We start from the raw sequence: 25,317 nt of genomic DNA, 5'->3' as shown, positions 1-25,317 counted from the left end.
TGGTTTTCGGGTGCCATGTCGCATTTGCAGAGCCCCAGAGGTATCAAAGCAATGGAAACCCACCAGAAGTCACCCCATTTTGGAAACTGCACCCCTCAAGGAATTCAAATATGGTTGTTGTTGTTACAATTTTGACCGCACAGTTTTTTCACATCACCTATTTGAATTGGGCTGTGAAACGAAAAAAATGTAATTTATTTCCAATAAGATGTCATTTTTTTATAAAAATTTCGGATTTTCACAGGGAACAAAATACCCCATTTTGTTGCCCAATTTCTCCTGGGTGCAGCAGTACCCCATTTGTGGCGATAAACTGCCGTTTGGGCCCATGGGAGGCCTCAGAAGGGAAGAAGCGCTGTGTGTTCTTTGGAGTGCAGATTTTGCTGGTTTGGTTTTCGGGTGCCATGTTGCATTTGCAGAGCCCCAGAGGTATCCAAGCAATAGAAACCCACCAGAAGTGACTCCATTTTGGAAACTACACCCCTCAAGGAATTCATTTATGGGTGTTGTGACCATTTTGACCCCATAGTTTTTACACAGAACTTATTTGAATTGGGCTGGGAATTAAAACAAAATTAATTTTTTCCAATAGTATGTAGTTCTGCCTCTTATTTTCACAAGAAATAAAATACCCCATTCTGTTGCGCACCCCACCCCACTTGTGGTGATAAACTGCCGTTTGGGCCCATGGGAGGGCTCCGAACGAGAGGACCACCATTTGGCCCACTGGGGATTTTCTGGTACGAAGTCATGTATGCAGAAGCCCCTGAGGTACCAGTACAGTTGAAACCCTCAAGAAGTGACCCCATTTTAAAAACTACACCCTTAAGGCATTCATCTAGATGTGTAGTGAGCATTTTGACCGGAGACATACACCCCATAAACTGTAATGTGGGTTCTCCTGGGTACGGCAATACCCTCCATGTGGCTGTTATCATCTGCCTGGGCACACAGCAGGGCCCAGAGGGGAAAGACGAGGGGTGATAAGCTGTGCGGAGTACATCAGGGTAAGTAAAACTGGGGTAAATTATAAACCAAGGGATGTATGATACATTTTAAAACGCTCTTTCATACAGAGCTCTGGTTTTTCGGGACACGTGTCACATTGATATATTGTGTCCTCCCTTATCCCCCTCTTATAGCAGACTTTGCACCTCTTTTGACTTTTTCCCTTCTTGCCAGTTTGGGGAACTTCTCCTGGAAAGTGTTGCTTTTCTACGATGCGTGTGGCCTCGCTTCCAGAAGTACTGGGTGCCCCCCCTTGGTCCCTAAAGATTAGGTTCTTGATAGTCACCTCTTGAAATTCCAGGAAAGTTCCCCTCTGGCCTGTACATTGACGTAGCACGTACACATTGTACAAAGCCATCGGTATGATGTGCACGGCCAGCTTCTTATACCACACTCCATGGCGCTTCAGGACTTGATCTGACAAGTCCACCCCTCCCATGTACCTATTGTAGTCCAGGATGCAGTCTGAATTGGGGGTCTCTGTGCTGGTACCTCGTACAGTACATGGGTACTGGTGGGACATCTCACTTGTCCTTGTACTTCACACACAATATGTTGCTGCTGGATTGTGCCCTGCTCTCACCCCTTCTGAGTGTTTGCCCAAGCAGAGTCTTAGGTAGGCCTGTCAGATTTCTTCTAGCAGTGCCGCATGCCGCAGGACTTCTGGGAGCGAGGCAGTTGAAGAGTGGGAAGCTGGTATAAAAATTATCCAGGTAGAGGTTGTAACCCTGGTCCAGCAGTGGGTGCACCAAATCCCACACAATTTTTGCATTAACTCCCAATAAGGGGGGGCATTCTGGGGGCTGAATACTGGTGTCCTTCCCTTCATATATCTTAAATCTGTAGGTATACCCTGATGCACTCTCGCAGAGCTCATACATCTTCACGCCATACCTTGCCCTCTTACTCGGCTGGTACTGGTGGAATTGAAACCTCCCTTTGAAATCTACCAAGGACTCATCAATAGAAATACACTTCTCTGGGGTGTATGCTTGGGAAAACCGGCCATTGAAACAGTCTAATAGGGGTCTCCGTTTATACAAACGGTCAAAACTGGGGTCATCTCGGGTTGGCACTGCTCATTATCAGTATAATGTAAGAAGCGAAGTATTGCCTAATTTATTTATTTTTTTAGGTTACAGTTCAGTTCTGAAGTTGCTTTGAGGGACCTATATATTAGAAACCCCTATCAAACACCCCATTTTGGATACTAGACCCCTCAAAGTATTCACAACAGCATTTAGAAAGTTTCTGAACCCTTTAGGTGTTTCACGGGAATTTAGAGCAAAGTAGAGGTGAAATTTACTTTTTTGTCAGAAAATCCTCTTTATACCATTTTTTTTATAACACAAAAGGTTTTATCAGAGAAACGCAACTCCATACTTAATGCCCAGATTCTGCAATTTTGAGAAATATCCCACATGTGGCCCTAGTGTGGTAATGGAATGAAGCACCGGCCTCCGAAGCAAAGGAGGACCTAGTGGATTTTGAGCCCTCCTTTTTAATTACGCACCATGTCCGGTTTGAAGTGGTCTTGTGGTGCCAAAACAGTGGAAAACCCCCAAAAGTGACCCCATTTTGGAAACTAGACCCCTTGAGGAATTCATTGCAGTTTTCATGGGGTGCATGTGACTTTTTGATCAGTTTTTATTCTATTTTTAAGTGGCGTGGTGACTAAAAAACAGCAATCCTACTATTGTTTTTTTATTCTATTTTTTTACAGAGTTCACCGTGCGCTATAAATGACATATTCACTTTATTCTGCGGGGCGATACGATTACAGCGATACCATATGTTTATAGTTTTTTTTATGTCTTATGGCGTTTGCACAATAAAATACTTTTTGTAAAATATCATTTACTTTTTGTGTTACCATGTTCTAAGAGCCAGAACTTTTTTATTTTTCCATTAAGAAAGCCGTGTGAGGACTTATTTTTTGCGTAACGAAGTGTAGTTTCGATCAGCACCACTTTTAGGTACATGCGACTTTTTGATCTCTTTTTATTCCATTTTTTGGGAGGTGAAGTGACCAAACAATTGTGATTCTGGTACGGTTTATTATTATTTTCTTTTACGGCGTTCACCGCGCGGGATAAATAATGAAATAATTTTGTAGTTCAGGCCGTTACGGACACGGCGATACCAATTATGTATAGTTTATTTGTTTATATACTTTTATTAATAATAAAGGATTGATAAGGGAAAAGGGGGGATTTTTACTTTTATTACTTTTGAAAACTTTTATTTTCTTATTTTTACACCTTTTTTTTTTTACTTTTATTACTTTGTCCCACTAGGGGACTTGAGGGCAGGAGGCCCTGATCGCTATTCTAATACACTGCACTACATGCGTAGTGCAGTGTATTTTAGCTGTCAGCTACTCACCGACAGCAAGCATAGTGGGTCCTGTCTTTGTCAGGACCCACTAGGCTTCCGTCGAGGGTATAGCCGGACGCCATTGTTTGGTGTCTTGTTGCCATAGTTACAATCGCCGGCCGCTATCGTGTAGCAGGCCGGCGATTGTAGCTTAACCCCTAAAGAGCCGTGATCGCTATTGAACACGGCTTTTAAGGGGTTAATCAGCGGGGACACAGCGATCGGTCCCCGCTGTAGGAGCTGCGGCAGCTGCTGTACGAGACAGCAGCTGTCACAGCTCCTGCATGTGTCGGGAGGACGGCCGAAATGGCCGTTGCTCCCGGGACGTAATATTCCGTCGCTGAGCGCGAACGTATTGGTTAGCGAGACAGAATATTACGCCCCTGAGCGTGAAGGGGTTAAGGGTTTGGTAACAATATGTCTGCAAGAATAGATCGGTTCACGTGGCAAAGGATATGATTCCAATTCCTGTTATTGAATTTCTCATACCACACATCAATGAAACCTTGGCTTTCCGCAGGTATAAAGTTTCTATCTGATTTTTATGAATCTGATACATTTCAGACCTTTGAAGATCTAGCGAAATCTTCCTCCCTCATAGCCTTTTTTTTTTTTTTTAGCAATAGCTCCAAATTAGACATTGTATACAAACCATGACATTTCCAAATACCCCACCTAGTCTTACCTCATTACACAAATTCCTATATAACTGGTGAGGATACTCGAAAGATTTACCAAAGGTTTATGAATTCGTTCTTAATATGGATTGAAAGGGTAAAGCAAACTATATGCTGAAATGAGAGGGGGAATTGGGAGAAGTCTTTTCCGAAGATAAATGGATTAAAGCTTCACATTGGGCAGTAAAACACTCCAAATGTGTTAATCATACTGAACTAATGAGAAAAATCCACCTTAGGTGGTAGTTGACACCTTCCAAATTGGCTAATATTATTCCTGGTTACTCTAAGCTCGGTCGGTGTGGTTGTGGGCATTTAGGATCTCCTCTACACATGTGGTCGTGTCCCACAATTTCTGGCTTATGGGCTCAAGTATTTGCACTCATGTCGGAATTTGTAAATATTCTTGTACAGAAGTCTCCTCTAGCAACTTTAGAGATTTCATTAGAAGAGATAGACCCGCCAGATAGATTACTCATTCATTATATTCTTATTGCCACCAGAATGGCCATTGCACAATCTTGGAAATCTCCCATATCCCCTTCTCTATCAGATGTTATTAGAAGGGCTAATAGTCATTGTTACCATGAAACTTATTTAGTGAACGACTTAATCTTCACCGTCGAAACATGAAGGGATGGAATGCGTGGATCCAATCAAAGTATTTTGTTTAGTATTTTTCATTGATAGACCAGATTGAAATTTATATTATATGTATGGGTAATACATATGGCCCTGACCGTAGTTAACCCCTTAATGACCGCCTATACGTGTTTTCACAGCGACCATTAAGGGTACTTATGCCAGAGCGCCGCCTTTTCACGGCAGCGCTTTGGCATAAGATCGCGACCCCGGGAGGCGCTTAAACGCTGTATACTCAGCTATGGAGGTAGCTGAGGCCTCGGAGCACAGACAGACGACCGTTTTGTCCGAATAACGGCGATCATCATCAAAACGGCGGTGGTTAGTTCTCTCTCTTCTCTCACAGAATATATTCTGTGAGAGAAAAGAGAAATAGTAAAAATAAGGCCCAGCACTCCCCATCAGCCCCCTGATCACCTCCCATCTCCTGATAATCAAAATAGCGCACGCATGCGCCGTTTGCATATTGCCAATGCTGCCTGTAGCAGCATATTGCAAATAGTAACAGCCAGGGACCAATCTGAGTGGTCCCTGCTGACATGGTCATTGTGATTTATACCTATTACAGTGATCCATGTTGTTATATTTACCAAATACAGCCAGGACATGGGCTGTGTCTACCTCTCCTCCCCTCACTGTAGTTGATCTGTGAGAGGAGAGAGAGAGACGCTAACCAAGTGCTGAGCTGTGTGAAGTGAAGAAAAAATTACACAAACTTTTCATGTCTGTGCCCCTGATCCCCTGTGTGAGCACAAGTGATCAGTACGTTTTCTGGCAGCGTCAGGTTATTATTACCTGTTAGCCAGTTTTATGTAATTTTTTTTTGTGTGCTGGTTCTAGGAATTTATTTAGTGATAGGCAGTTTTAAGAAAAATACAAAATAAACAACTTAAAAAAAAAAGTTAGTAGCCTGTTTCCGTTCTACCTAAATAATGGCTCGGAGAATGTTTATTGCGGAGTAAGCGTACACCTTGCTATGCTCCAGCAGTTCAGGTAGTGACACCGACTCCGCTTCAGAGATAGAACTATTTGCAGACAGTGACGACTCAAGTTCTACTTCTACCTCTCAACTCCATAGCCCTATGGTGGTGGAATCAGTCCTTGCTGTTGAATCCCCAGGTGCAGTCCCTCCCATGTTCTGGGATCCCGCAATTTCATTTTCCCCCGCAACTGCCAGCAACCCCAGGAATTAAATTGGAGGTTGCTAGTGTCCCTGAGCTTAATTTTTTTTTTTTAGGCCTAACTCTAAATATGGGTAAAATAAACAACTATCTACTCCTACCGGGCATCAAGAGCTGTCCACGCTACCCCTGTATTTGCATCACTTATGTCCCGACACCGATATGAATCCATAATGCGCTTCATGCATTTTACATATAACTCCCAAGTCCCCCAAAGAAATGACCCAGGCTACGATCTCCTTAATAAATTGAGACCTTTAACCCCTTCCCGACATTTGTCGTAAGTATACGTCATGCAAAGCCAGTGCTTCCCGCAAAATGTCGTATGCTTACGACAAATGCATGGTACCGGCTCAGTCGGTGCTATCATCTCCGGATGTCAGCTGTATCTTACAGCTGACATCCAGCTGTAACGGCGGGGACCGAAGTTAGCTTCGATCCCCGCCATTAACTCCTTAAATGCAGCGGTCAAAAGCGATCGCACAAGGTGTTTGCAGCTCATCGACACCCCAGCAATGAAATGCCAGGGCGTCGGTGGCTGCAATGGCAACCGGAGGCCTAATAGTGACCTCCTGGTCTGCCTAGCACGGAAAACTTTCAGCCCCTGCCCGGAGGCGGGGCCTGAAAGGCTTCCGTAGCCGCCGTCAAAATTGCGCTTGCTCAGGAGATGAGCCGGTGTCATCAGCGGTGAATGTCAGCTGTATGTTACAGCTGACATCCACATGCAATGGCAGGAACCGGAGCTAGCTCCGATCCCTGCCATTAACTCCTTCGATGCAGCGATCGCTGCATCTTTGTAGTCGTTAGCAGATCGGCAGCTGTGCCCTGCAATCGCATGGCTGCCGACTGCTACTATGGCAAGAGGAGACCTAACAATGGCCTCCTGTCTGCCATTATGGAAGCCGATTAGGCCCCGCCTGGATTCGAAGCCTAATCGGCTTGCTGTCAGTGAATGACTGACAGATCTAATACATTGCACTGCATAGGTAGTGCAATGTATTAGAAAAAAAAATTGACAGTTGGTCCTTCAAGTCCCCTAGTGGGACTAAAGAAAAGTGTAAAAAAAAAAGTTGTAAACAATATAATAAAAGTTTGAAGTAACAAAATAAAACGCAATTGCCCTTTTTCCCTTATCAAGTCCTTTTATTATTGAAAAAAATAAATAAACCAAACGTATTTTGTATCACCGCAACAGCCTAAACTATAAAAATATTATGTTATTCATTCCACACAGTGAACGGCGTAAAAAACAATGCCAGAATTTCTGTTTTTTGGTCACTTTGCCCTACAAAAATGTAAATAAAAAGTGATCAAAAAGTCGCATGTTTCCAAAAATGGTACCTATATAAACAATAGCTTGTCTCGCAAAAAACAAGCCCTCATACAGCTTTGTCGACTAAAAAATTGAAAAGTAATGGTTCTCACAACTTGGCGACAGATAAAATACATTATTTTTACAAAATTAATTTTATTGTGCAAAAAGTTGTAAACATAAAAAAGTTCTATAAATTAGGTGTCGCTGGAATCGTACTGACCCACAAAATAAAGTTAATATGTAATTTATAATGCATTGTGAACGCTGTATTAAAAAAATATGGCAGAATTGCTGTTATTTGGTCACCTGGCCTCTCAAAAAATAGAATAAAAAGTGATCAAAAAGTTGCATGTACCCCAAAATGATACAAATAATAACTACTGCTCGTCCTACAACAAAACAGTCCTCATACCACAACGTCTATGAAAAAATAAAATTACTTAAGGCTCCAATAAGTCAGGAAATGAAAATATGCGATTGTGCAGATCAGAGGGCAACATTTCGTCTGTTTCAAGAGGCGATTTATCGGGGCCCTAAAATTAGGGAACCGGGAAGCGGAGGGCCCAAACATATCTGCTGGATGCGTGGCTGCCCGTATTATACCAGGACAACACTTCCCAGCAAAATTCCCCAAACTGCAAAGGTGCCGAGTGTGGACCAAATGGGGATAAGTAAAGACTCCATTTATCAGTGCGACACCGGCCTGTGCAGAAAGGAATGTGCCACAGCGTAACACATATCTATGGATTATTTTATTGTTTACCCCATTATTATACCACCTGACTATGCCCCTGATGTAATCTGCCCAGCTTACATATGCCCCCACATTATAAACTGAAATACCAGTAAAACTCCAAACAAAACTACTACCAAGCAAAATCTACGCTTTAAAAGCCAAATGGCGCTCCCATCCATCTGAGCCCTACAGTGTGCCCAAACAGCAGTTTACTTCCACATATATGGCACCGCCATACCCGGGAGAACCCTTTTAACAATTTTTGGCGTGTGTCTCTCCAGTGGCATAAGCTGGGCACGACATATTTGCCACTGAATTGGCACATCTGGGGAAAATTAAAATGTTTACTTTGCACCATCTGCAGCGCATTCATTTATGGAAAAGACATGTGGGGTGAAAATACTCACTACACTCCTTAATAAATCCCTTGAGGGGTGTAGTTTCTAAAATGGGGTCACTTTTCAGGGGTTCACATCATGGCTCTGCAATTGTGAACCAATACTATGTAAGTCGCCAAATTAGGCCTCAACTTCGCATGGTACTCTTTCACTCCTGAGCCCTGTCGAATGTCCAGGAAAAAGATTAGTGCCCCACATAGGGTGATTCTAAAACCGGGAAACACAGCAATAATTAGAGAGCTGTCTTGTTTTGGTGGCACAAGCTGGGAACCATATATTGGCATATCTATGGAAAAAATATCCCATTTTCACTCTGCAACATCGAGTGCACACTAATTTCTGCAAAACACCTGCGGGGTTAACATGCTCATTACACCCCTAGGTGAATACCTTGAGGGGTGTAGTTTCCAAAATGGGTTCACTTCTGGGGGGTTTCCACTGTTTTGGTCCCAGAGGGGCTTTGCAAATGTGACATAGCGACCAGAAACCAATCCAGAAAAATCTGCACTCCAAAAGCAAAATGGTTCTCCTTCCCTTCTGAGCCATGCCGTGTGCCCAAAAAGCAGTTTATGACCACATATGGGGTAAAAAAAAACAAGGAACGCTGACCTTCCAGCAGTTTCAGAAGGAGGTTATTTAGCGTCTCCTATTTGACTCCAACACCCCTGCACAACCCTACGAGTTTGAGGATGTGCGAAGACTAGCAGAGCGCCGCTTTCTTCACCCCATCCCTTCCACCGAGACTCAAAGATATCCCCAAAAAAGGTTTCCCGGGTTTGCAGTAAGCATGGAAGGAGGAAGGATTGTCTCTCTTCTACTGCCCGATGTGCCTATCTCAACCAGGGCTCTGCAACTACCCCTGTTTTGAAGCGTACCACACAGTTTACAATTTATTAATTTTATTTAGGGAATGCAAAAATGGGGGAGGGGGTCTTTTTAGGAAGTCCATTTTAATTTATTTTTTCATTTTAGTTTGTGGGCTTTCCAAGTGGGGAGGAATTCTTTTGGGAGAAGTAGTAGAGTTTTATTTTTTCTGAAAATATTTTACCCCTTTCATATTTTTGATTATTTTGTTTCTTTTGACTGCTTTTATGACTATGTTCTGCCGAACAAAACTGTTATTTTTGTTAATAATTCTGTATGGTGATACGGGCATGATCTTCTTCTTTTTTTTTTCATAATTTTTTTATTTGGAGGATCACTAATAATCGAGCTGTTCCTAATCAATACACTATGGGCTTTACTACATTTGGGGTTTTGCAGGACCTCTTGTACCTGTTGGGTCATAATACTCACTACACCCCTAGATAAAAACCTTAAGGGGTGTAGTTTTCAAAATGGGGTCATTTGTGGGGGGTGTCCATCATTCTGACACTTATGAGGCCCTGAAAACTTGGCTTGTTGCAGGAAAACAAAATGTACTTAAATTTATCAAATTATTATTACAGTTGTAGGTCTTCTAAGTTGCTCAAAATTTATTTTATTTTTTCAAAAGTGCTGCTAAAATAGAGTTAAGAGATGGGAATATATATTTAATTTACAAAAAATAGTACAGTATGTATGTACATATGTGACATATTGCAGTTCAAAATAGGAAAAAATGTTAAAGTTTAAAAAATTTCATCTATTTTTGTATTTGTAAAAACACACACACACACACACACACTCAGACTTTAGTGCTAAATGTAGACTAATACAATTTGCGTAAATTAACGCAAATTGTATTAGTCTAAATTTAGCACTAAAGTCTGTGTGTGTGTGTGTGTGTGTGTGTGTGTGTGTGTGTGTGTGTGTGTGTGTGTGTGTGTGTGTGTGTGTTTTTTTCATTTTAACTTTATTAACAACATGACATCTTATAAAGACAGGCAGTTATTTTATAAATCCTCTAGAGATAGTAAATACAGGCAGTGAATCATTTGTTTATCATTATTCCACCATTCGTCCTTTTCACATAGCCCATGTGGTCTCAACGCATTTGTGTGTATGTGTGTGGTGGGTCACATGACTGATGCCATGTTTAGTCATATTCCATTAACCTGTGGATGCATTACATAGGACTTATCTGTGGGCTGTACCATTCCCCTGTGACAGGGGCCTCATTCACTATAATGTATGTGAGCAGAATTTCTAATACATGTTGTCGTGGAAGTCAATGGCTCAAAATATATTAGACTGAAATTCAGAAGAGTCCAAACAGACTCTCAGGCCAGGCACTGTATCCAGCATCCTAATCAGGATATTTCATAACGATATATATCGAGAGAGGAGAAGAAAATACACAGACGCTGCTTATATGCTCAAAATACTCCTCTGAAGGTTTATTTCCAAACCCAAACTATAATAATATCATTTAGGCGGGATTCACACGACCGGGTCGTTCCCGAGCCCGAGTGTCGGCCGGTAAAATCGGCCATTTTGCCCGGCCGGTTTGCATAAAGTTATGCATCCGTGCCGGGCTGGGCAGATCCGGACAGTGACATCAGCGGCAGCTCCTGAAGGGGAATCCCCATGTGTTCGGGGATTCCGCTTCAGGAGTTTCCCCTGATGTCACTGCCCAGATATGGACAGAGACATCAAGCGCTCTGTCCAGGAGCGGAATCCCCGAAAACACGGGGATTCTGCTCCTTCAAGGAGCTAAAGTGCGGCTAGCACATAGCAGAGCGGGGAGATACCTCCCTGCTCTGCTATAGTGGCGTCGCTACAGTAGTAGCAGCCGCAGCAGCAGCAGCTGCTGCTACTACTACTAGCGGCGCCATCGAAGGTGTCGCCGAGCCAGGGTGCTTTTAACAAGCAGGGGAAGGGAGCCAGCGCAGCGCTCCCTTCCACCTGCTGTACACCCCGGCCCTGCAACACAGTGTACAGCGATGCCATTCGTCAGAATGGCATCAACTCCTCCTCCTCACATGCACTCTGCGCTGTGAGGAGGAGGAGATAGAGCGCAAGCGCCGGGAAACCCGGCCATCACTCGGAACACATTCCGGTGATGGCCGTGTAATACCCGGCCCCATAGACTTGTATGGGAGCCGGGCGGCCGGGTGCCCGGGCAAAGATAGAGCATGTCCTATTTTTTGACGGCCGGATTTTCCGGCCGTCAAAAAATCGGTCGTGTGAATAGCCCCATTAGGGGTCTATCATTCCTAATGCAGCCGGGTGCCGGCCGATTTATGAACGGCCGGCACCCGGCCGGGAAACCCTGCCGTGTGAATGAGGCCTTAGAAGGGGTGTAGGCTTGAGGTTAACCAATCAGAGACAATGTGACAATATTTGTTATTCAGTACAAAGCAGATCATAACGTACATCCCAGATATCATTATAATTCTTCACACATCAGGTTTGCAGGTGGCCTTATCTCTCTTGGGCAGAATGTTCCCGTGGAGATGGGAGAGACCTTCCCACATTCATATTTGCCACCCTCCCTTCTCACTCCCTGTTCCTTCTCTGCAAGCTTCGTATGTGAGCCAAGGTTAAAGATAAAACATACGAAATTAACATTACTTGTATTAACCCCTTAAGGACACGGCCAATTTTGGCCTTGAGGACAGAGCAATTTTTTTTACATTTCCCTCTTTGCATCCCGACGCTCATAACTCTTTTATTTTTTGTACGACGTAGTTGTATGAGACTTTGTTTTTTGCGGGACGAGTTGTACTTTATGTACGTACCATTTTTTGGTACAAATACATTATCGTTTAATTTCTATACATTTTTAATTGGATTAAAATGCAGAAAAAAAGCAGTTGCGCAGCAGTTTTAATATTTTTTTTTTTTACACCATACACCGATCGTCATAAATAATGTTATACATTTGTTGTACAGGTTGTTACGGTCGTGGCGATACCAAATATGTCTATATTGTTTCATGTTTTGGGACTTACATTTTTTTATAATAAATAAACTTTTTAAAATATGTTTCTGTGTATTCTATTTACTTTTTATTTATTTATTTATTTATTTACCATTAAATTTTTTTTTACATTCATTTAACTTTTTTTTTTAAATCCAATAAAGGGATTTATCATTTTGATTTTGTAACTGCAATGTACTGGCATATATCTATATGCCAGTACATTAGCCTCTGTACTGATTGTACACAGGCAGTTGTTAGGGCATACCTCAGTATGCCCTAACAGGAAATATGTTCAGACAGCCCTGGGGTCCTTCACTGGACCCTGGGCTGTCTGGCCATATGAGTTGTGAGCTTTCATCGCGTCACAGTTATCTTCTGTGACGCGATCAATGTGCAGTCCTTCCTCTTTGAACGCCGCGATCAGCTTTCATCGCGGCGTTCAAAGGGTTAACAGCGGAGAGAAGATGTTTCTCTCCTCTCCGCTGTCAGAGCAGGGCCGTGGCTGTGTATTACAGCCGTTGCCCTGCTCTCGATCGCACACACAGAGACGGCAGAGACTGCTGTCACACAGGATGAGTATGCTCGTCCTAATGCGCGAAGTGCTCGCCGCTCAGGACGAGCATACTCGTCCTGTGTCGGCAACCAGTTAAAGGAACAATGACTTTCCTATTCACTACAAAAGAACCAAGATGGGAACTCCAGACAAGATGGCTGCTGCACGAACCTAAATCATTTAAACATTATTATAATCACATAATGCATATCTTTGTAATTCGGCATCCTGCTTTATAATTCATAATGTAATTTCATACAGAGAATATAAGCAAATAAACCATCCTTCACAAACCCCCCTTTTTCTCATATTAAATTACAGCTATCAATAGGGCCACAACTAATATGATGCCATCACCAATGTCCAGTTTGGGTATGGGGTCCGACCAGTGTATTGACAAGTCCTGTACATCATCGTCCTCTTCTTCTCCTGTCTTCTGCTCTTCACTGACTGTCACCCTCAGGGTAACCTACACAATTATGGTGTCAGACTGGTGGTGTCTAGTGGGGGATTTATTATTACCCCCTCCTGTTATTAAAACACTTGGATGCTGCTGACTGATTCACTCAGTTTTTTTTTTCTTCCTTTGCATTACTTTGAACTTTGCTGATGTCATGAGGACTTGGTTTGGTCCTTCTCATCTGTCAGACACCGTCTCTTTTAGTATACGTACATAGCACCTCATGCTGTGAGCCTGGGGTGAGATCCCACGTAGACGGATTAGTGGAGTTTTATTGTGACTACCACAAACCCTCCGTATCTATCCTCTTCCGCCAGTAAGTTACTTGTCTGGGCGGCTGCTTGGAATTGTGACACTGCCGTCAGTTCATGACAAACGCGTTGTATTGGCTCCGGCTGCACCTGCCGCATCTCAGTGATGGAGTTCATCATATTAAAAGTCTTTCAGTTCATATTTACTGGCACTTGCTGGGGACCCCCAACCCTTGTCAATTGTTAAAATAAATGCTAATCTGGTGATATCATCTACATAATATAAAAGTTGTTCTAAGTACATACAATAACAATGTCAGGCCCTTAAACTAAATCAAACAAACAACTTTATATAAGAAAAACTTCTCTGTTCCAATGGACATGGCACCTAGAAGACGTGTAATTACTGGGTACATTTCATTTGCACTTGGTGTTACTCTTTTCAGCAGGATTTGTACCTTGATCTGAGCTGATTGCCTGGAACATCTCCAACTCACAAAAATATACACAGATTCCACATGTTTATCTGACAAATGTCGCAAACCAATTTTTCTTACTCTAATTTGTATTGCATGGGAAGGCCTCTCAAGGTCTGTGCTCTTTGTGGGAGGCGGGCATGATAAGGTTGGCACTGGTCTGCCAGGACTGTTCTGTAGGCAAATCAAACAGCTCTAACAGAATTTAGCAGCATCAGCTGTAAAGCCTGGGACATACAAATTAGATCTTACCACATCGATCCTTGCAGTCTTGGGGCATATGTGAGGTCACGCCATCAATACAAGTGCCATCAAGATTGCCTTGGGTGCTACCGGTTTACCTGCCTTTATCCGTCCACATTCTGTTAGAATCTGGTTCTCACGCCTTCCGTTCCCAGTTGGACACTTCCTGTGGAGAACAATCTTTTTCATTGTATAATCATTAATTGATCTTAATCAAATAATTAATTTGAAGAAAAACATTAACAAATAACATCTTTACATCAAACGTTCACATTGAGCAATAACTAGAAGTGATACATGCAAACTCATTTTTCTTCTTTATATATATATATATATATATATATATATATACACACACTGCACAGGATTTCCCTTTCACAACATCAACAACAAAAAATAAATAAATACAAATATTTTCGAATGGGAATATTCCGCTTCTGTACCTTTTATCTGACGCCTCCAATAGTCCAATGCTAAGGCTGATCCAGGACTTTACATAAAACTTAACCTCAGTATTTACTATTCCCACAACACTTCTTAAATACAGTTATTAAACAAACTAACTTTGGGATAACATCTGGAGAACTGCTGACATCTTATCATTGTACAAACACCAGTTCAATACTTGGGATAACACTGTTCCCCTGTCACCCTGTCACTTACACACAACGTCTGCAGTGGGCAAGGTACTTTCCGGGCTTCAGGCCCCCCTGAGAACAGATCTACACACACGAGCACATTGTCATACACTTCTTCCTCGGGTAGTTGTATGTTCTGCAGTCGCTGGGACGGGTAATCTGGCCGGGCTGCACTTTTCACAGGTACCTTTGCTGTTTTACCAATATCACGCCGTGCGCATATCATGCCGGCTGCTACAAACCTAGTGGTGGCATTATTGTATCCAGGGACAAGCCAATTTACTGATACCTGGCTGCACGTTCTCTTGTCAGTTCTGTCTTCTCTTGCTCACTCAATTGGCTTACCCAATGATCCAATAAAGTTCCTACTACCGATGGGCCCATAATTGTGGGCGATGCCAAAAGAGTAGCTAGCGTCAGTGTAAATGTCGGCCGTCTTACCTTCTGCCAGGTTACAAGCCTCAGCGAGCACCTCCAGCTCTGCTCCTTGAGATGAACAAGAAGGTGAGAGTGGTTTCTGGATGATTTACCTGGTGCCTCGTATCCTGTCTTGTACATACTGTATATGATGAAATATCTCTTCATTACAAATTTACTTTGGAAACCCATGTCACATATAGATAGAACATTTCAAAAGGGTGGAGTTTTATTTTCCCACATTCATCTGATGATCCAGGACACTTGTAAATCCCACCCACCAGGTCCTGTAAATACCTGATTAATACAAAAACAAACAAATTATGTTACTGAAATCTGGCATAACAAACAATGTTCAGACAATTTTTATTTTTTTTGCCTTCTCCCCCATCTAAATCTGTAAAGACTCATCTGTGGGTGACGTCACCTCGCCTCCTGTGTAAATTTGCTGGAGGGGGATGGTCTTTTACACAATACCTCATATTGGGTGGAGCCTACAGCACAGCATACCCAGTGCCATATTTACCGTTCTGGAAAGATCTGGAACCATCTACACAGAAATACCTCAAAATGTAGGTTACGGTCATACACATTTAAGACACATTTTGTAGACCTCCTAGAACCAAACTCATTAATTCAAAACAAAATAAAACACAAAACTACCTTGATCAGTCCTTTCACTACTCCCTCCTATTTGGACTCTGCGAAAGTAATGTAGCAGAGTTCAAAACTACATATCTCAACATAATAAAAATCGGGCACTCTAGCGTGGGGGGGGGGGGCACTAGTTTAACCCCCTGTAATACACAACAGCCTGGAATAAAAATGACTTTCTCCTGACAAAAATACATTTTATCTTTAAAATGACTTGCAACCATTTACCTGTAAAACATCTCACATTTTCAAAAATAACATTTAGGCAGCACTATAGCACGCACCTCATGTGTGAAAACAAAAACAAAACAATTGTAATTAGTTATTCAATAACACAGAAAATAATATATCTGGTAATATTAATTACTGCAAACCAATAAACTATATATAAGAATATGGAACAGTGGGGGTACAAACATTTTCAAGACCCAGTGTCTCACAATATCTGTATTTTAATATACTTGAATCAACATCAAAACATTCCAACATTAAATCTTATCACATCATAACACATAAATATGCAGCGTAACTTTTATCCTTTTACTGACAGATCCAGCGGTCTGTAAGGGTATGTTCACACGGCCTATTTACGGACGTAATTCGGCCGTTTTTGCCCCGAATTACGTCCGAAAATAGCGCCTCAATAGCGCTGACCAACATCTGCCCATTGAAAGCAATGGGCAGACGTTTGTCTGTTCACACGAGGCGTAATTTACGCGCCGCTGTCAAATGACGGCGCGTAAATAGATGCCCGCGTCAAAGAAGTGACCTGTCACTTCTTTGGCCGTAATTGGAGCCGTTATTCATTGACTCCAATGAATAGCAGCGCTAATTACGGTCGTAATTGACGCGGCGTTCAAGCGCCTGCACATGCCGTTACGGCTGAATTTACGGGGATGTTTTCAGGCTGAAACATCCCCGTAATTTCAGCCGTTACGGACGCCCTCGTGTGAACATACCCTAATAGTTTTCTCGCTTGGTGTAGTTACAGACGACAGCGCATGTGCAAAGATAAGACACATTCCATTACGGAGTGGTACTGATTTTAACCCCATACACAAAACACTAAGAATTTTAGACATTACTGCTGTTAAAGATAAGAACATACAATATAGATCTGCCACTAGTTTCAAACTTCAGACATGTTACATTACACACATCACACATCACACAGATGTCACATCACACCCGTTCACATTACACTCCCCCCGTTCTGACCCACATTAGTCACTGCAATGTACCCGGCTGCTCTGTTTTCTTCACTCTTCCAATGAAAATTTACACCTGTATTTAAATTGTTCTTTCTCACATCAACTTACTTGTAACTATCTGTAATCACCTTCTTTGTCCTTTTAACTTAACTTTCCACAAACCATTCTATTTATCACATGCAAACATCCATCTTACGGCTGCCAGCCTCTTCAACAAAATTTTTACAGTGTGTTATTTTGCCTTCACATACTTTACAATTAAAGCCTCAGCTCCTTTTGCTCATTCTACTATAATGATGGCCGGGACCTGTGCCCCAAAGCATTTTTGTCTCACTTCCTCCTGACCCCATGGTCGGAGAGCAGTAGGGTGATTTCCGGTAAATCCCCCACCTCCAGGCAAACTGGCCACGTTTGCTGACAGATATCTCAGACCAGTCTATCTCCTAGACTGTCTTACCAATACGATATCAAAAGTCGTTCCTCCAGACATTCTAGCAGTAGGATCCCCTTTCCTCTGATCCCTCACTGTATTGAACATCAAGAACAGACAAAATGCTGCCAATCAACAATTGCAAGAGCAAATTCTTCAACACAATCGACATTCATGAACCTCCATTGATTCAAGCTGGAGTTGGTCACATTCATTTATGCAGAACACTTGCTGCCGGGGTGTGTCTTTCGGTTCATACAGCCCGTGATGTAGCATATATCCCAAACTCTTTCCTCTAGCACTTTGCAATGGTTTCACATGCAAATTATATTTGGTAACATATATGTTATCCTCCCCGCTCAGCCGTTCATTCTGTGGGTTGTAGTTTAGGGGCCTGTTATGTATGTTGGTGATGATTTCTTTAGGGGCTCTGGGTCTGAGTCGATACCAATGTCTAGAGATGAGCGAACCGGGACAACCGAACCTGGTTTCGGTCCGAACTTCGGGAAAAGTTCGGTTCGCAGCGAATCCGAACTTCACTTTTGACTGATATAATCACTGATAGAGAAAAGAGGCTGCTGATATAAAATAAAAAGCATTTCATACGTACCTGGTCGTTGTCTTGGTGACGAGTCCCTCTTCTTCCTCCAGTCCGACCTTCTTTTCTGACGCGACAGCCTGTGATTGGCTGCAGAGGCCTCTGCAGCCTGTGATTGGCTGCAGAGGCCGCGGCAGCCTGTGATTGGCTGCAGCAGTCACATGGGCTGTATCGTCATCCAGGAATGTCGGGCCGGATGTCGAGAGGGACGCGTCACCAAGGCAACGGCCAGGAGACCGGACTGGAGGAAGCAGAAAGTTTTCGGTAAGTATGAACGTCTTTTTTTTTTTTTTCTACAGGTTGATGTATATTCTTATCGGAATTCACTGTCCAGGGTGCTGAAACAGTTACTGCCGATCAGTTAACTCTTTCAGCACCCTGGACAGTGACTATTTACTGACGTCGCCTAGCAACGCTGCCGTAATGACGGGTGCACACATGTAGCCACCCGTCATTACAGGGCCTCATGCACACGACCGTAAAAACACCCGTTATTACGGGTCGTAATTACGACCCAAAATAGCGGGCCCATAGACTTCTGTTAGCCACGGGTACCTTCCCGTTTTCTCACGGGAAGGTGCCCGTGCCGTTAAAAAGATAGAACATGTTCTATTTTTTTATTTTACGGGCCGTGATCCTATACTGCACACGACCGTAAAAAACCTCCGTTTTTGCGGACCGCAATTGCGGTCCGCAAAAACTGACCCATTCACTTTCATTGAACGCGGACACCTTTCCGTAGCACTACGGAAGGGTGTCCATGCCGTGGAAATGTTCCAGAAATTATGGAACATGTCCGTTCTTTTGCATTTTGCGGGCCGTGCTCCCATACTTTGTATGGGAGCACGGCCCGAAAATGCGGCTGTCAGTCGGCGGCCGGCCGTGTCCGCAATCGCGTTTCGTGATTGCGGGCACGGTCGTGTGCATGGGGCATAATATATTTTATAATGGGAGCACGGCTCGGAAAAACGACCGGCTGCCCGTGCCTGGCCGTGCTCATCTCCTTAAATACTCTGTGCTGGCTTAAACTCTGTGGACAGGTCAGGATCCTGTTTCTTTTAAATGCTGCTGGGGAACCCGCTCGATCCACTATATAAGGCTGCGCTACAGTGCAGCATTTAAAAGAAACAGGATCCTGACCTGTCCATAGAGTTTAAGGCAGCACAGAATATTTCAGGAGATGAGCGTGCATATTCAGTGCTGCTGTGAACTCTGCTCTTACCATTACGTAGCTCAGTTGTACCTCTCCTCCACTCCTGTCCTCAATAACACCTTCACATGATTGGCAAGTCACCACGTAATGGTAAGAGCAGAGTTCACAGCAGCACAGAGTATTTCAGGAGATGAGCGTGCGGATCTTGTGCGGGGTGGTGACTTGCCAATCATGTGAAGGTGTTATTGAGGACTGGAGTGGAGGAGAGGTACAACTGAGCTACGTAATGGTAAGAGCAGAGTTCACAGCAGCACAAAATCTGCATGCTCCTCTCCTGAAATACTCTGTGCTGCTGTAAACTGTATGTGTAGATGTGTGTGTGTGTGTTTTTGTATATGTGTGTTTGTGTATATATGGGTGTGTTTGTGTACATGTGTTTGTGTATGTGTGTTTTTGTTTGTATATGTGTTAGTTCGTGTATATGTGTGTGTGTTTGTCTCTTTGTGTGTGTGTTTGTGTATATCTTGTTGTGTTTGTGCATATGTGTTTGTGTATATGTTTGTGTTTGGATATGTGTGTATATGTGTGTTTTTGTGTGTGTGTGTGTGTGTGTGTGTGTGTGTATAGCTTGTGTTTGTGTATATATATGTGTGTGTGTTTGTGTATGGTTGTTTGTTTGTTTGTGCGTATATATATATATATATATATATATATGTGTGTAGGTGAGTAGAAGTATTGGTATTGTTGACATTGATAACTGGTTTTTTTATGTTGTTGCAGATTTTGATGTACCGATTGGACTACGTCTTCGATTCGTTGGACTACTGCGTAGATCTATGTTTTTTCAAATTTTAATAAAATGGTTAACGAGGGTTTTGTTGGGGATTTCTTATTTCAATAAAAAAGAATTGTCTTTGTGGTTTTTTTTAAACTTTATTAGTGCCTAGATAATGGCAGTTGGCTGATTGACAGCGTCCATTATTAAGGCGGTTCTTAGTGTTAGCGTTAGCCGGTGCAGAGGCTAGCACTAACCACCCATTAGTACCCCGGTACCCACCACCACCAGGGGTGCCGGGAAGAGCTTGGTATGATCCAGTACCCGACCATCTGTTGTGATGGTCGGGTACTGGGGCGGCTGTAGTCTGGTATTATGAGGCTGGGAAGGGCCAAAAACAGTGGACCTTCCCACCCTTGTAATGCTAGGCTGCTGCTGCTGCTCCTCCTCCTGCTTCCTCCTCCCCCGGAAGGTCCACTGGTTTTGGCCCTTCCCAGCCACATAATACCAGCCTGCGGCCGCCCTAGAGCCCGACCATCACAACAGATGGTCGGGTACTGGATCGTACCTGGCTCTTCCCGGCACCCCTGGTGGTGGTGGGTACCGGGGTAATAATGGTGGTTAGTGTTAGCCTCTGCACCGGCTAACACTAAGCCTCGACTTAGTAATGGATGTTGTCACTCAGACAGCGGCCATTACTAAAGTGGTAGTAATAAAATTTGAAAAGAAAAGACAATGATATAGATAAAATATTTTATTGAAATAAAGCACCCCCAACACAACCCTCATTAACCATTTTATTGTAGAAAAAAAACCAGTCATCTAAGTAGTCCTCGAAACCGACGTAGTCCAAACACCAAACCTGTAAAAAAATAAATAAAAATAAAATGAAATAAAACATGTCGTAGGCTTAGATTCAGTTTAATGTGTGATACTGACTTATACCATGTATAGAAGCCTGCCGCGAAGTAGATACAGGGCGCCAGGAGACAGTATCATACATGGCCATACAGACATATATACAAACAAACATACATGCAAACATACATACATATATATATACAAGCATGCACATATATACATACATGCAAACATATACATACATAAATGAAAACTATCATACATACACACACACATGAAAACATACATACAAACAAACATGCAAAGATACATACATATATACAAGCATGCACAAATATACATGCAAACATAATTACATACATGCAAACATACATACATGCCAACATACATACATACATGCCAACATACATACATACATGCAAATATACATACAAACATGCACATATATACATACATGCACATATATACATGCCAACATACATACATACATACATGACAACATACATACATGACAACATACATACATACATAAATAAACTCACCTAAGACGTTCCCATGAAGATTTGAACGGTCCTGTCACTTTTCTTCTTACTGCTCCCATTCACAATAACAGAGCGGTGGGCGCAGATGACGTAATCACGTGTGCCTGATATGATTAAGTCATCTGCGCCATAACGCATTGTTACTATGAATGCGAGCGGCGCCAAGTAGAAGGAAGATGGCAAGTATTTTTAAGGAGAGGAGCGTGTTATTGGCTGCAGAGGCTGTTGCAGCCTGTGATTGGCTGCAGAGGGTGCTGCAGCCTGTGATTGGCTGCAGAGGCGGTCACGTGGGATGAAGCATCATCCCTGGAGGCCGGCCTTCTGACGTCATCCTGACGTGCGTAACCGCCACTACAGCCTGTGATTGGCTGCAGCGGTGACATGGATGAAACGTCATCGCTGGAGGCCGGACAGGAGGAAAGAAAGTATGAACGTATTATTATTTATTTATTTTTTATTACATTAAAATTGTATTTTCCACGCGCTGAGCATGTACTGTCAAGGTTGCTGAAAGAGTTAGTGCAGCCCATTAACTATCAGCACCCTGGACAGTACCATGCTCGGCGCACGGAAATGACAGGTTCGGTCCGAATCGAACTTTTTCGTGAAATTCGGCGAACTAGCCGAACCGAACTTTTCATAAGTTCGCTCATCTCTACCAATGTCCTTCACTGTAATTACTACTACCACACAGGTGGCATCTGGGATAAGTGTCAGGGTCATTCATTGAATACAGGATGTTATATTACAACGGTATTCAATCCATCGGTCTGATGTTATTCTACTACAGACTTAATTACTTGGATGTTATTTTACATCAAAGTGTATATGCCAGATTATCACATGTGCTAATGTACTGATTCCCACCTTATGTCAGTCTGGCAATGCATACAACTGGTTTAAGGACCCTTACACACAATATCACTTGCTGACAGTGAGTTAGTTACATATAAATTATTTTCTAATACAGTATTCAAAGTTTTCCCTGTTGCACTGGATTCTTCATTATTAGGACTTAACCATTGAAGCCCCTGTGGTACTACAGGATATTACTCACAACTATCCAACTTTTCTCTCACCTACAGACAGTCAGTACCTCCCAACTATAATCCCAGACAAACGGGTAACAGAACAACTATTAATCCTCAACAATTTTACACAACTAAATAACAGATGACACTACAACAGAGCAGCAAGCACAAGTTTTTTTTCCTCACTGTCCAGACTACAATCTTTTGATTTCAAATATTTCACATGTGAGTTACAACTTCACTCCGCCATGCGCTACGTCACTGCATTCCAAAGGGGGGGGGGGGGTCTTACACTTCTCACAATTTTTATGGTTAATGTAATTGCTGGCAAAAATTCTCATGTCTTTCATATCAACAGTTTAAGATCACGTACACACCTGCAATCTTTCATCACGCAAAAAGCTTCAACATACCTTTATTGGATCCATCTTTCAACCCACTGCTGAATAAAGTGCCATGTCCAGAAGATGTGACGTCATGACAGCTAGATTCCAAGGCTTACCAAATACATGTGTGAATGGTGTAAGAATAAGCTCCTTACCTACCGCAGTTTTTTTGTAATTCACAGATGCAAAGCCAGACCTCTCCAGTGACAGCTTATCAGACGTGCAATCTCCCGGGTTTTATCGGCACCATTAGGGTATGTGCACACACACTAATTACGTCCGTAATTGACGGACGTATTTCGGCCGCAAGTAGTGGACCGAACACAGTGCAGGGAGCCGGGCTCCTAGCATCATACTTATGTACGATGCTAGGAGTCCCTGCCTCTCCGTGGAACTACTGTCCCGTACTGAAAACATGATTACAGTACGGGACAGTTGTCCTGCAGAGAGGCAGGGACTCCTAGCATCGTATATAACTGTGATGCTAGGAGCCCGGCTCCCGGCACTGTGTTCGGTCCGGCACTTGCGGCCGAAATACGTCCGTCAATTACGGACGTAATTAGTGTGTGTGCACATACCCTTACTTTCGTGGAAGTCAATGGCTCAAAATATATTAGACTGAAATTCAGAAGAGTCCAAACAGACTCTCAGGCCAGGCACTTTATCCAGCATCCTAATCAGGATATTTCATACCGATATATATCGAGAGAGGAGAAGAAAACACACAGACGCTGCTGATATGCTCAAAATACTCCTCTGAAGGTTTATTTCCAAACTCAAACTATAATAATATCATTCAGAAGGGGTGTAGGCTTGAGGTTAACCAATCAGAGATAATGTGACAATATTTGTTCAGTACAAAGCAGATCATAACGTACATCCCAGATACATCATTATAATTCTTCACACATCAGGTTTGCAGGTGGCCTTATCGCTCTTGGGCAGAATGTTCCCGTGGAGATGGGGGAGACCTTCCCACACGCATATTTGCCACCCTCCCTTCTCACTCCCTGTTCCTTCTCTGCAAGCTTCGTATGGGAGCCAAGGTTAAAGATAAAACATATACGAAATCAACATTACTTGTATTAAAGGAACAATAACTTTCCTATTCACTACAAAAGAACCAAGATGGGAACTCCAGACAAGATGGCTGCTGCACGGAACAAAATCATTTAAACATTATTATAATCCCTTTCACATAATACATATTTTAGTAATTCGGCATCCTGCTTGATAATTCATAATGTAATTTCATACAGAAAATATAAGTAAATAAACCATCCTTCACAATGTATATTAGAAAAGTGTATGATTTCCTATTCTACAAATAAATAAAAAAAAAATAACTTGGACAACCCTTTTAAACTAATCAAATCCACACGCTGAGGGAAAAAATCTGCTTAGAAAACTATGCATAATTTTTAATCCGCAGCACTTAAATTTATGCTGCGGAATTGTTGCTCTTTTGTTGTATTTTTTCCCCATTGAATTCAATGGGGAGGTAAAAGCCGCAACATTTGCAATTTTTGTGGTGGAAAAGCTGCGATTCCACTGCAAAATCACCAATATGGGCAAAAAAAAACCAACCCTTTTCAAGTTTCAATTGAATTAAAAAAAAGTCTATACCTACCCCCTGGCTTTGTCCTTGCAACGGCCCCTAGTTCCCCCAGTTGTTTCCTGTGCAGCACGGCCTCCTGTGATGTTTCATCCCATGTGACTGATTCAGCCAATTACAGACAGTAGCGGTCACATGGGCTGCAGTGTCATCACAGGAGGCCGGACTGCACGTAGTCCGGAGGAAAGCGAGGTAAGTATTGGCTTTAAACAGGGCAGCAAAGTATGATCACCGATCTGCTTTCAATTTATCCAGAAGTTGTTATAAGGATGTTGAGAGGGTAATCCCAGATATTTGGCATGACTGCATGCAAATTCATGGCAGATTGAATATGATGATTGGTGTTGCCTTACCAGTTTCAGACCGCGCTCAGACATATTATTCTGTCTTTTTAAAGGTATTACATTAACAAGATGATTTGTGGCGGACTGGCGACATTTGGAAAGAAACTATTCCGTATTAGGGTCATAGACCTCAACAATGAAGAATCATGCTTTGCCCGTTGCCTGACCACATCGGATCTTATTGCATTGGGGGTTGGTAGCACACTGGGTGCTGGCGTTTATGTTATTGCTGGAGAAGTTGCAAAGGAGAGTGCTGGGCCTGCAATCGTCCTCTGCTTTCTTGCAGCTGCTCTTGCTTCTGTGCTGGCTGGTCTTTGCTATGCAGAGTTTGGAGCAAGGGTACCGAAGACCGGTTCAGCTTATCTTTACAGCTACGTCACTGTTGGGGAGATCTGGGCATTCACAACTGGATGGAATTTAATACTTTCCTATGTTTTGGGTAAGTCTCTCTAAAGTTTGAAAAATGTATTTGCCATGTTTTTTTTTAACTATCAACATT

The 25,317-nt window shown here is 42.7% G+C and overlaps 1 protein-coding gene across 1 annotated transcript in view; it reads left to right on the top strand.

Annotated features, from left to right (window-relative positions):
• The window catches only part of SLC7A3 (solute carrier family 7 member 3), a 169,264-nt gene that overhangs the window by 56,762 nt on the left and 87,185 nt on the right, over positions 1 to 25,317 (top strand). Inside the window, exon 2 of the mRNA XM_075834289.1 lies at positions 24,872 to 25,257. Within this exon, the coding sequence (XP_075690404.1) occupies positions 24,872 to 25,257 (386 nt within the window). The remainder of the gene's footprint in view (positions 1 to 24,871; positions 25,258 to 25,317) is intronic.

The sequence above is a fragment of the Rhinoderma darwinii genome, chromosome 8 (assembly GCF_050947455.1).
Source record: "Rhinoderma darwinii isolate aRhiDar2 chromosome 8, aRhiDar2.hap1, whole genome shotgun sequence".
Classification (NCBI taxonomy): domain Eukaryota; kingdom Metazoa; phylum Chordata; class Amphibia; order Anura; family Rhinodermatidae; genus Rhinoderma; species Rhinoderma darwinii.
Note: the sequence above shows the minus strand (reverse complement) of the source record. Positions and strands in the feature narration are given on the sequence as shown.